This window comes from Sparus aurata, chromosome 19 (assembly GCF_900880675.1).
Source record: "Sparus aurata chromosome 19, fSpaAur1.1, whole genome shotgun sequence".
NCBI lineage: Eukaryota > Metazoa > Chordata > Actinopteri > Spariformes > Sparidae > Sparus > Sparus aurata.
The window spans coordinates 17,880,231-17,892,911 of record NC_044205.1 but is presented as its reverse complement, the minus strand read 5'-3'; the positions used below and the strand labels follow the sequence as shown (position 1 = coordinate 17,892,911).

At 41.5% G+C, this 12,681-nt stretch overlaps 1 protein-coding gene across 8 annotated transcripts in view; it reads right to left on the bottom strand.

Annotated features, from left to right (window-relative positions):
• Window positions 1-12,681, bottom strand: part of atp8a2 (ATPase phospholipid transporting 8A2) — a 47,662-nt gene that overhangs the window by 27,221 nt on the left and 7,760 nt on the right. For 6 of the 8 annotated variants that reach the window (XM_030399087.1, XM_030399088.1, XM_030399090.1 and 3 more), the window contains 20 exons: window positions 9,517-9,616; window positions 8,651-8,749; window positions 8,493-8,538; window positions 8,220-8,260; window positions 6,375-6,448; window positions 5,969-6,038; window positions 5,556-5,683; window positions 4,960-5,071; window positions 4,332-4,500; window positions 4,094-4,221; window positions 3,923-4,000; window positions 3,712-3,800; window positions 3,412-3,456; window positions 3,131-3,206; window positions 2,830-3,018; window positions 2,694-2,743; window positions 2,535-2,604; window positions 2,354-2,438; window positions 1,996-2,135; window positions 674-812 (listed from right to left, as the gene is read on the bottom strand). In XM_030399087.1, coding sequence (XP_030254947.1) covers window positions 674-812; window positions 1,996-2,135; window positions 2,354-2,438; window positions 2,535-2,604; window positions 2,694-2,743; window positions 2,830-3,018; window positions 3,131-3,206; window positions 3,412-3,456; window positions 3,712-3,800; window positions 3,923-4,000; window positions 4,094-4,221; window positions 4,332-4,500; window positions 4,960-5,071; window positions 5,556-5,683; window positions 5,969-6,038; window positions 6,375-6,448; window positions 8,220-8,260; window positions 8,493-8,538; window positions 8,651-8,749; window positions 9,517-9,616 — 1,928 coding nt within the window. Of the gene's footprint in view, window positions 1-673; window positions 813-1,995; window positions 2,136-2,353; window positions 2,439-2,534; window positions 2,605-2,693; window positions 2,744-2,829; window positions 3,019-3,130; window positions 3,207-3,411; window positions 3,457-3,711; window positions 3,801-3,922; window positions 4,001-4,093; window positions 4,222-4,331; window positions 4,501-4,959; window positions 5,072-5,555; window positions 5,684-5,968; window positions 6,039-6,374; window positions 6,449-8,219; window positions 8,261-8,492; window positions 8,539-8,650; window positions 8,750-9,516; window positions 9,617-12,681 lie in introns of those variants that run through there. The other 2 variants (XM_030399089.1, XM_030399094.1) reach the window with 2 other exon arrangements.

The window sequence follows — 12,681 nt, the reverse complement described above, 5'->3', positions numbered from 1 at the left end:
TTAATATAAAGTACATAGTATGTATGTATGTATGTTTGTTTTTATGTATGTATGTATATATATATATTCACACACACACACACACACACACACACACACACAGTATGTGGATTAGTTAGGGCTCAATTTTGATTTTGATTTTCTGAATGTTTTAATGTTCTTAAATTGTTAATTCATGTTTAAACGTTAAGGGGAATTAGTCAGTAAGAACACCCTTACTTCTGATACTAATACAGGTAAAGTGCGCAGCTCGGTCACATAAAGATGTGTAAAAAGTGCCATAAGACATCCCAACTTGGCAATAAGGTGTTTACTCAGACAGTGTTGTTTTTCATGTCTTGTTTTTGTGGACATCTGCCACCAACTTCCTTCATGACTGCCAAGACAAACCATCACACTAATGTGATTGCTGTGCAGCTTTTGTGTCCACTCGCCATTAGAACATTTCGAGATTGGAGAAATGTCTGGCATTTCACAGCGTGCATAAGGGCAGCTATTCTTCCAGCCATGATTTAATTGACTCCACAATACATACAGTTTCCTATTCAGCTCCACAGCAGGCTGCAGTGATATGGGGAATTCCACATAACTGCTGGATTTGCCTACATCACTGCGCTCACTTTCCAATTTAAAATCGCATTTGTCCACTGTTTTTATTTTGAAATGTGTTCACCTATATTGATGGCAGTCTCCTGCTTGTCCCCAGTGAGAACCCAGATCTTGATATCAGCCCTCATCAGAGTGGCGATGGTCTCTGGCACGCCAGCCTGGAGACGATCTTCTATGGCTGTGGCGCCCAACAGCATTAAGTTCTGTTGGTGGAACAGAAGACGTAACAGATTCAGACAGAAATCCCCAGAAAAGTAAAATAAAGAAAAATAAAATGAGGACAAAATATTGCATAAAACTGGAGGGTTGGTTACAATCATATTCAGGCTACAAATTGAGTCAGACATCTCCAGCCTGTATGTGAGGGCTCTTTCTCTCCACAGAACATCATCCATGTCTAATTTAAAGATGAGAACGATGCCAGCGAGTTCAGTTCAGTGGATGCTGCAGCTCAGTTTGGGCCTCTCTACCAACTCTCTGTCTTTGAGCCAAAAAGTAACCCATTACCTTTTCCCCCCTTGCTTTAATTTGTTCAGCATTTAAATGCATGTGTACCCTCATTAGACACACTCGGACGCACACACAAACACTCGCACAGACACACAAGTTAACACTACTGTGTTGTTGACTCCAGTTTTATGGGGCTTTTGGCAGGCCGGTGCAGGTAATTACCCTTGTGGTCTCCCAGTCTGTGCTCCCCCTCCTCCTCCGCCTCCTGCTTCCTCTTTTTTTCCCCTCTTCGCTTCGTTTTCTCACCTCGGCTCTCTATGCTAAATCCTCGGTTTTCCCACCGATCAGTTCATCGCTTCTCTGAATTTCCCCTCAACCAGAATCTCTGAAGTCTTTCGTTCACTTTTTACCCATTCACTGCTAGCCTTCTGACCAACAAGATTTCAACATCAAACCTATACATTCTGCTAAAAGAAAAGACACCTTAAACAGAAATGTGACTGTGTATTGCAGCTTATGAGCTGTGATGAGTAATGAAGGAGGACTGTGTTTATTGAAGGGTGGGAATCAGTGGAGCCACTCTGCCACCTGCTGGCAAACATGAAGGATGGGTTTGTTTGTGTGAGTTTAGTATGTGGCAGGCCGGATTTTAGGTTCTCTCAGGTCACTTCTTTGAGTTCAATCAATCTGTACATAATTCTATTGAGTGTATATCTGCTACAAAAGCAAATTCATAAAAAAATGAATCTGTCCTCCCTGGAAATGTTATTGCTCAGTCAGATTATTTGAAGCTGTAGAGATTTTTTTTAGCTGGTTTAACTCTTTAAACGAAGATATTTTGAGACTTCCGGTCACTTCATTTTCACCAATACATCTCTTATAAAATCAGAGGCCAGCATTATATATCACTGCAGAGAAAAGCGATGGTGTGTTTACCTTTTCCAGCAGTTCATAACACTCCTCTAGTTTCTGGGCCCGGTCTTTCAGCACTGTGCTGATACGATTGTATTCCTTTAGCCATTCCTGGTAGGCTTCTTCTTCCAGGTCCACATAGGCAAAACACAGAGTCCTCAGGCCTGGACAGATGGGAGGAGGACAAGACGATCAGTCAGTGCAATCATGGAGCAGGAATGGATTATTATTATCAAAATGGGAGCAGTCTGAAAATGTTTGTCAGGTGGAACGCTGAGAAGCGGAAAGAACAGAAATGAAAAACGGATATCCAGTCAAAGAAACAACAGAGAGACACTCAAACATCACATCGTCTCCCTGTGTCTCTTTTCCTTTTTCTTACCTTCAGTTGCGAACTGCTCAAGATGAGCAATAGTTAGGTCTTTGTACTGGGACGCCTCAGTCAGACGTTCAAAAATGACATTATCCTGCAAGACGACAAAATGCAAAATTCAGCATTTAATAAAAAATGTTTAAAGACGTTCAGAAGCCTGATGTAAAAAATCATGATGAGATAAACATACAGCTCCTTTGCAGTACAGCCGTAGCTTCCTGTCGGGGGTTCTGACCACCACAGACATACGTTTGCGGTTACTGTAAAGGAAACAGAGGGTTTAGTTTCGAAGCAGTCTTATATTACGGAGTTATTTACTGACTGAGAAGAACATTTATGGGAGTGCTACCTGGAAAACTCCAGCACATTCAGCAGCTCATAGCTCATCTCTTTTCCCCTCTGAAACACACGATAAAATGTCAGCTCCTAACTTTACAAAAAGCAGCTCTTATAGCAGTAAACCACACACACACACACACACTTACAGCTTCGATTATGACTGAATGCGGGGTTCTTGCAGTGAAGACAAAGCCGAGCCCTTTGGCCCCTTTGACGAGCGCTCCTTCATCTGGCGAAGAGGCCTGGTAAATTATCTGGTTTTCCTCTCTCTCTGGGACCACCGTGTGGCACACTGCCATCATTGTCAGGAACTCACAGATTTGAGGTGACGTGGGCTGAACACGTACAAACAAACAGAGTGGTTTATAACAGCATCCTGTAATCCCTTTTGGGCAGAGTAGGTTTGCTATAATAAATAAATATGAGAAGAGCTTCAGAGACACCTACATGATTCTTCTCGATGTTCTGGATAAGAGCTGGGTCGTCAAACTCTGTAGAGTTATTGCTGCTGGACGGCAGATTGCTGTGAGACAAGAAAAGGCTATTTACGACTGGAGTTACTTTAGTTTTTGGCATTCAAAGAGCATTGCAGGCTAGAATACGGGAAAAAGAGATGATCGAAGCATGCACAGTACATTCATTTCTCAAAGCATGGAGAGCTTCAAAAGAAGAGAAGAATATTAGACAGGGGAAGACGGGTGAGAAGGGCAGAGGAGAAGGTCACAAACCTGAAGTCTTCCATTGAACGATCACAGTCAAGATCAGGGAAGTGGCTGCAGTGATGAATGAGGTTGTTTTGCAAAAGGAATCAGTTGATGAGTTGTTTAGTTCATTTGATCATGCATGCAAGATAACAGCTGATTCGTTACTACTGGTTAGTCTAAGACATTAATTAGTTTAACAAGTAAGGATTAAAGGAAATTCATTTAAAAGTGAACTGAGTGGCATTCTGAGCCAGATTTTAGTAGGTGGCTACTTTCAGAGATAGACCTAACAAATAAGATGAATACAAAAAATAGATGACTGACCCATATGTTATCCCCGCAATGGTACACTTCTTAAAGTGCATGACGTTACAGGTGAGGGTTCCTGTCTTGTCGGAAAAGAGGTACTTCACCTGGAAAATACAGACAATAAACCATAAAAAAGTAAACTCAGACAGTTTTGCCAGGCATGTTATTTTGGGCATTACGACTTCTAGTCTATAGTCATTGATTATAAGGAGGAGTAGGAACTGACCTGGCCCAGTTCCTCATTAAGATTGGACGTTCGAGCCATGGCCGGTGTGTCCGTCTCGGAGTAGTACATCTCTACGTCCTGAGGGGGAAAACAAAACACAAGCAAAGCGATCAGGAATATTTTAGTACATACATTAAGACAGCAATATGGATTACAAAAAAACACACGTACCCAGTTGATGAAGAGGGCCTGTGTGAACTTGACCACCTCCAGAGTGACCAGCAGGCTGATGGGGATCAGGTTGTTGTACAGGATGATGAATGTCAGCAGGTTGTAGGCAAAGTTAGTGGAGATGTCACCTGCACAAACACACAATATTCACTTAATCACTGATCTTCAAATTGTGCGTTATTCCTTATTATTCATTTAGTTTCAAGTTGTGAAATGTGGTACGTGTCTGGGTTCTCACCAGCCCGGGACAGGTACCAGCAGGATTCTTCAGTGTGTTCTATGTTCCAGATGGCAGCACCCACGGAGCTGACGAGGGCCATGACCAGCAGGATGCCAAACAGGACCAGGATCTGCATGTTGGTCACCCGCTCCACATTAGAGCGCTTCAGCGGTGCTTTGGTGGAATTCTGGGAGGTGAAGAGGTCAATGAATACAACTAATTAAAAACTTGAAAAACACACACAAAAAAAATCAAGTAAGTTTCATTGTGCTACACTGGTTTCCCTGGAGAGAAAAACTCCACTTGCAACACCCTTTAAACATGTCTGCCTCACTAATTTAATTAGGCATACACAGTAACAAACACAAAGCTAACATTAAAGCTTTTTTTTAAATCATTTTTGGCAGAAGAATGTGTCAGCAATCCAAACACTGGGATGGAGGATTAAAAGTACTCAGTTTGGATGTGCTCCACCATACAGTCAATTAAAAGCTCTAAACTATTCCTATGAATTTAACAAAGGAAGAAGATTCAAAGTATTTAAAAAAAACATCAAATTAAACCCCAAATTCCTTTGCTGTCAGGCATTTTGAAAAAAGACACAGTGCACACAGTCTACTCAATTCAGACAAGATAATAGGTTTACCTGCATCAGCTTGGAGTCGTGGCCAGTGTAGACAACAATTCCCACAACCCACTGCGTGTTTCTGAGCTGGGCGCCACGCAGCAACACCTGGTCTGGACCCAGAGGAGCTGGACTGAGGAGAACAAGAGAGGTGATAAGCAACAAAACATTATATATTAATGCAGGTTTGGGGCGACCTGCATTTTAAAGTTAGTCGTCAAGTCCAGTTGCCTGCGATATAGCACTTAGAATTCCAATGTGCTGGATGACTGAGAACATTCATCAACATAGTTGTCATCTGGTATTTGCATTTTATAAAACCCTTTTTAAATCAATACATTTTTGATTAATGACGAATGCAAATGTTTAAATATGACAGGCTAAACTTTTCCTGATTTTTAAACATTCTCTTTTTGTGCTGGATGAGATCACTATCAGATTTATGATATGTAAGTAGTTCTATCCTTCTGTCTTGGCCAGGTCTATTCTATAGACTATTTTGTAGACTATAACGATAGATACTATTAACTAACAAGTTCAGAGAAAATTTAGCCTATAATACTGACAATGCAAATGCTAGCATCAATCAGTAACTGATCAGTATGTGAGTGTCTTACTTCTGGTTTTCCAGCCGCAGTGTACCAGTGAAGTCATACAAGTGTCTGTTGGGGCCTTCGCACTCCAGACGGCCAGACAGAGCGATCAAATCCTCCAAGGACTGAGCACCAGCAGTGAGCGTGAGACCCTGAAAAAAATTTATCAAGACAAGTCAAGGAAAGTCTGTTGAGGGAGCACTTTTAGTGAACAGGGATTGATGTTTTTAAAACAACACCAACCTTCTACTCCATTTAGATCACTAACCTCCTTTTAAGTCAGCAAGCAGCTTCTTAACATCGCAGTTGATAAAGTAAACAAATACTGTATCTAAACTTAACTTTATATTAGGTTTTATATTGGTCCATTGACCATTTGCAGAATCTATCAATCCACTGAGAAATCTGACAAACAGAGATTTGCTCCTGTGCCATACCTGTCTGATCTTCAGGTTGGTTTCTCCATCCAGGTTGGACGTCTCAGTGTAACACATGGCTTGTGGCTCGCTGTGGAGAAGAGGCAGAGTTGCATCAAAACATTGTAGTGCTTAACATGATTCATCCATCAATCAAAAGAAAATGAGTCGATGACAATTTTGAATATTGAACAATCGATTAAGAAATATTGTTTGTACTAATAACATTTTCAATATTGTTATTCTTATTAACCATCGGCTGGTTTCTCCATCTCTACATGCAAGTAGCATAACACAAATACATCATTAAAACACATGTACATAAACAGACAAACGTACATAAATGTGCCCAAACAATCACACACACACACACACACACACACACACACACACACACACACACACACACACAAGCACGTTGTCTGACCTGGAGGACACAATAACCATGTCAGCTGGAAGGTGTTGGCCATTGGTGACTTTCACTATGTCTCCTACTGCCACCTTGTGGCCAGGACGCAGCAGTGCAACAGCGTGCCAGAAAGAATGGTGGGGAGAAAGGAGGGTGTTAAGGCAGAGGGTAAGGGGCAATAGGAGGGGTGAGGGAGGAAGACATAGAGAGGAAACAGGATGCAAGTTAATAAGTGACCAACTGAGAGACAGCCAATAGAAAGAGAGGGAGACCTGAGATAAAGTGACAGTGAGCACAGCAGTGTACAGCTTAAACTGTTCAAATAGGACTGCAACAAAGGCAGACCAGGATAAGACATAAAGACCATGCAGATAAGAGAAAGAATAAGAGGAGGAGGAAACTGAGGTGAAGTTGAAGAGTTCACAGTTTAACTCAGTTCAGGGAGAGAAAATCTTAGCCTTACAAAACTGTAGATTTCTCCATTTTTAAAGCCCGGTAAAAATACTGTGACACTTAATAGCAATATATATACAATTGAACACACAAAAGAGAAAACATCCTTTGGATTACACAATTACAAATACAGAAGCACTATAAAAAAAACCCAAAATTTAAAATGAGGTTTGAAAAATGGAGCTGGCCTAATCAGGGGAGACAGACAAGCTCGAACACAGCCAGTACGTGCCATCAGATGTGGTGTAAACTATTCAGTGCATCTCTCCAGGTTGCTTGTTGTCCTGATATCTTGTGCCATGGACTTGTTTTCCCAGTACAGAGATAAGGTTGACTCCTACACACATCATTAGCTTGGTTCCAGAGAATGTTTACTGCTGCATTACCGATGCGTTCCGATGTTTGACGTTCCTTTGGGCAAAGGAAGCTCAAGGGGAATCTTAGCACGTTTAACTCAAATTATGTAGTAAGTCCTGTGAATTGTGCACCAAAAGCTCTCCTCTCAACTAAAATAGCCATTTTAGGGAAACGACTTACTGAGTTAACACGGCAGCTCTGAACAAATTCCTTCACCTGTTCTGATCCTGGTAACAAAGGGGTCTAATTCCCACTCTACACTTTTGTCCCCCATATTAAAAGGACTCAAGTTTGATTTGATTTGACCTGCTGGAGCAAGACTGTACACAGCTGGAGCTCAGTTAATGAGTACACTCAGGAGGAATACCAGATCTCAAGAAAACATACTGCACCATGAACATGCATCGTACTGAGACAACCCGGGGTTCATTTCATGCAGGTAACTTTAATTTGGCAGAGACTGCACTGGCAATAAGCAGGTCATAAGACTGAGGGGTTCAGATGAACTGCGGACCAACAGAGAAAATCTAATAATTTAACCAACAAGACGTGCCCGTGTGGAATATTGGACAACTCAAGCCAAAGAGCAACAAGCAAACTCAATTGTTATCGGGTCCTAAAACATCAATACTAATTGGAAGAGTATCTTTTTACTGTCAGGGATCCAAAGCAGACAGATCCTGACCAAACACAGACTGAGTGACGACAAGCGGCAGAACTCAAGAAAATCCTGGAAACTCGGAGACGAGAAACTATGAAATCACTACACGACAGGTGGAGTTGAGAAAGAAATGCAACTCCTCTAAGACAACGCAAAACTATGGGACATGTAGTTGTGTCGTATTTTTTATTTTACTTGATTGTTTGTTAATTTACTTACTATCTTCTCCGTGATCAAAATACATTTTCTCAAACGCTTGATATATTATTTTTAATCACGCATGCCATAAAGTACATTAAACTGCATTGTAAGACCGAGCGAAGCAAAGAGAATGACAAGACCAGTGATGAGCGACACAGCAACATAGATGAGGTCTGTGATGATAGTGATACCTGTTTCCAGATGATCGTCTGCCAGGCTCCGTTTCGCAGCACTGAGAGACAAGGACAACACAGCCATCAGTCAGCCTATAGAGCAGCGCTCATACAGTATTCATAGCGACTAAACTTTTGTCTGGGGTCCGCACTATAGTGAGTGACAGACAACAGCTATTCACTCAGCCATGAAAGGAAAACAAAACCCACACAAATAGACACAAGCACACTCATGGAAAAATCACAGACAGATGATGCACATTAACAAGGACACACACATGCAGACCATACCTGTTGTCTTCTTCTTGTTCACCGTGTTGTCTGCTTTGTGTCTTTTCTGTAAAGACACAGATAATGATAACCATATGAAGTCCCTCTCTCAGACACTTTAAAAGTAAACAAAAAGCAGTAACCTCTGCCCATGTTGCAAGTTACGCTGTGGTACTCACATAGTCCTCTATGATCTCCTTGATCCCGGCCACAGTGAGGATGAAGATGAGTGGGACCAGCGTGGTGTAGCGACCGGTTGGTGATACATCAGGGATTTGCTGAGGAGAGTCAAGAGAAGCAGCACTCGGATATCATTGCTACTAGCGAATGTTGAGTAGCCTAAAGCATCCATAATGGTCCATTACAGTAATGGCACAGATAAACAGTTATTACATTAAGGCCAAAGGCTAGCTACTCAGAATAACTAGTTGAGTTTGAACACTCAGACTGTTAGCAGAGCCATTAAGACAGAACATTTATTTCAACATTGCAGTATTTAGGAATACTTGACGGTCGGACAGAGACATGTTAGCATGATGATTTGAACATGGTGAGAGAAAAAAAAAAGAAAGAAAATGCTCTCGACCAATCAGGTAGCGACTTCAGTGTGGGATTAGGGATCATCTTCTTTGATCAAATTTCTTCCTAGTATCAATAATTAAGTTGCCAAAGAACTACACAAATGTCAGGAAAATAAGGCATAAAACAACATGTAATATTCAATTGTGCAAATTAGTAAATTAGTAATATCTGATAAATACATGTTGATATATATTAATTCTGGCACAACCCTGTGATGTGACGCATTTGTAAAAATTGAATTATTCATATTTATCTTGTATTCTGTTCTATCTTGCTTTCTGGTTGAATTTACCAAAGTTTTTGCCATCTAGAAATGATCCATAACTCAGTATTTCAAAAACAGCTGGATACGTGGGAATCCTGGAATGATCTAAAACAAACATTTGACGGATCTGTGTGGGCCAGGGAATCAAAGTGAAACCAAACAAACAAAACACCGTGCCGTTGTATGTGTGGGGTTTACCTGCATGAGTGCAATAAACAGGAAGAAGGCGTTGGCAGCCCGCCTGATCTGCTCATACAGAAACCGGGGGAGAAAAGTGAGCACCCCATACTTGGTGGTACTGCAGGAGAAGACAAGGAGAGAACTTTATGTGTTTACATTCAGAAAGATGGAGGCAGAGACAAAGAAGCTTTAGCAGAAGTAGGAATACGTGCATACATTGTCTGCTAACGATTTTCAACACTGACACTCTCGAACAGCATTAGCATAAAGGCAGAATAACGGGAGTCTCCACGGGACCTTTCTATGATGTGGCACTTGAAAATCTATTCAAAAAACTTAATTGTGCTCAGCAGACGACAAACAGAGCTATTATGGGCTGCACACCGGCAGACCTATAAGTAGACCAATATATTTAACCCACCTATCCAAATGTAGCCTCGGCACCCCAGATAATAGGTGCAAGAATCCTTGGCATCTCAACCTGTCTGTCAACTGTATTGATCAGACAACTCTATCGATTAGCCTCGCTATAGCGGGGAGCTACCGTAAGAGCTTTTAGAGATGCTAAAAATAAAATAAAAGAGGCAACCTTTGAGTCAAGGTCGGCCTTGTTTTTTCCTGTGTGGCCTGAGTGAAAAGTAAGAGCTTCTGCAATGGCTTTCGATTAATGGATAGTGCACATTGGTGAATGTTTCAAGAACGCACTAAATGGCCAAACACACGCCTCACAAACCAGTTCACAAGCTCCTAGGAGATTAACCCACAGCCACTTTTTCCATCTGCCAGTCACACAGACACAAAACCACAAAGAGCAGGACATTACACACAAAACAGTGTAGTAACAGCTGCCACACACACACACTCAATGTCCTGACCCTCATGCTCGAGATTCCTCAGGGTTGGTGATACTACACCTATGATCCAGCAGATAAAGCTGCCTTAATCTAATCAAAGACAAGTGATACCAGACTCCACACACGACAATCACACACGACAATCACACACACACACACACACCACTGCACCAAGCATAAAAGAAAATAGGGGCAAAAAAAAACATCTGGCTGGGTTGTTTTTCATACTATAGATGTCCAACTTGCTGGTGGTGTAAGCAGCTGTTAGCTGCAGGGGTGTTTCTCTCCTGCTGCTGTGTGGCTTCATCATGTTTTTTATTTAAAAAAAAAAAAAAGGCCAGTATTCTTCATGAACTTATAGGCCAAAAGAAAACACTGGGCTGAAGTCAGAGAGCAGTCATCCCTCTGAGTGGAGTAGTATCCGGACAAGAAATGATCATGTTCAAGGATAATGGAGCAGGTTTGCAACACTTTGCTTCATTTGTGCGCAGCAGAGTAGTACTAATGCTCAGGTTATAGGAAAACAACTCCATGATATAAAATATGGACGTGAAGGACACAGGGAGTGGAGAGGAGGTGAGTTGAGTGTACAGATAAAAGCTACAAGGCTTTAATCTCTAAAAAATCAATAGGGATATTGAACCTTTAAAACATAAACTAAAGACTTACAGGAACACAGGAACATCGAAGGGCATGCCTCTGGAGCGAAAGTGCTTTTGACTCTCCAATCAGCATGCAGCGTGGGCAGAGCACCACATGTGATCCAATCAGATGAGCCGGGCAGAACCCGCCTTTATCTCATTTGTAGCGCTGAAATAGGCTCTTTTAAAAGTGAAATCGAATCTCCTGACAATAATGGCAGACCACTGAATGTCAACTGACTAATGACAAGCCTTTAACTCATGAGAACATGAGCCTGGTGTCCCTATGGCGCCAGGCATAGTTTGTAAATACAAATAAGAATAATAAAAAGTAAAGAATTAGGAGACTAATCAAATTGGCATCTGTCTGAATCATACTCTAATACTTTTAGCCTGGCTGTGATTTCGTATTTATGACCACAACTGAGCCAATAGAAATGCCGACGACAGCTGGGATGTTGATAAGGGGAGACTCCTCCACTGCAGTACGTGCCATTTGGCCGTGCCCATGATCCTTCCTATGACAGATGACTGCATGCAAGCAGGAAATCCACTCGGCTGCTCAGAGTTTAACCACAGAGGGCAACCAAGACACACCAGCACAACCTGAAATATTAATATCCTTAAAGAGCGTGGTCCAAGATTTGTAATCCACTTCTTGCCTCAGCTGCTCAGACCACAGACAGCCATGATTACAAAAATCACACTTCCAGCCTTTGACCAATGTCTGAGAATCAGATCAGACAGCTTATATTGTGTGAAAATCAGGACCACTCATACTATCGTGACCCGCTGGGACTTCTCAAACAACACCAACGTAAGACACACTTTAGCACCAGATAGACTCAGTTAAGGCGATTTCTGTGATTTATGTAAACATATGTAAGTGTGGTTACTTTACTTTTATTGGCAGTCTTAAATATTCATGAGGGCGCATTGATTAAGCAACCCGGCCATGTTAAGTTGTAAAGCCAAGCACTTTTCCTTTGAGATTCTCAGGTGGACTTCAGGCAGTGATATATGTCAGCCTTATGTGACCACTGCTGCAGAGTTGCAAACTTAATAGATGAGTTATTAAAAAGCCTTATCAATAGAGTTTGCCTGTAGTATTCGTTGAACTTAAACAAGATCTTTTACATTGCTGTGGTTTAAAAAAAAAAACAACTCAAAAAAATAAAAATAAATAAAAGTGACAGAGAGATAGATAGAAAGAGAGAAACCTCAGTGGTCCGAAGTCCAAACTGGAGCACATGGCATGCCGGGAAGATAAACATATAAACAGGCTGTAACGTCCTTCAACCCGACAACATGGGTGTAAACCGCTGTGAGCAAATATCAATGAAGCCGGAGTGTCCATGGTAAGACAGCTAATCCCTAGAAGCCTACCCTGCACTGTGACCTCCATGGAAAAGCTACAGGCAAAAGAAAATATATTAAAGTAAATATAGTCTGTATGAGCGTATCACTCTCTGAACAAACACAAAATAATGAAAAACTGTCAGATAAGATGAGCAGAGGTTTTTACAGGTCTAGAGACGTGTATATTTTGATATGATTAAAACTCGTGGTCCTATATGTCTCTCTGCTGGCTGTTCATCAATAAGGCTGCTATTTATAAAGACTTTCAGTGCATACACGCCACACAACATGCATCCCGGCAAAACGTGCAGTTCGTCAAATGCACCCAC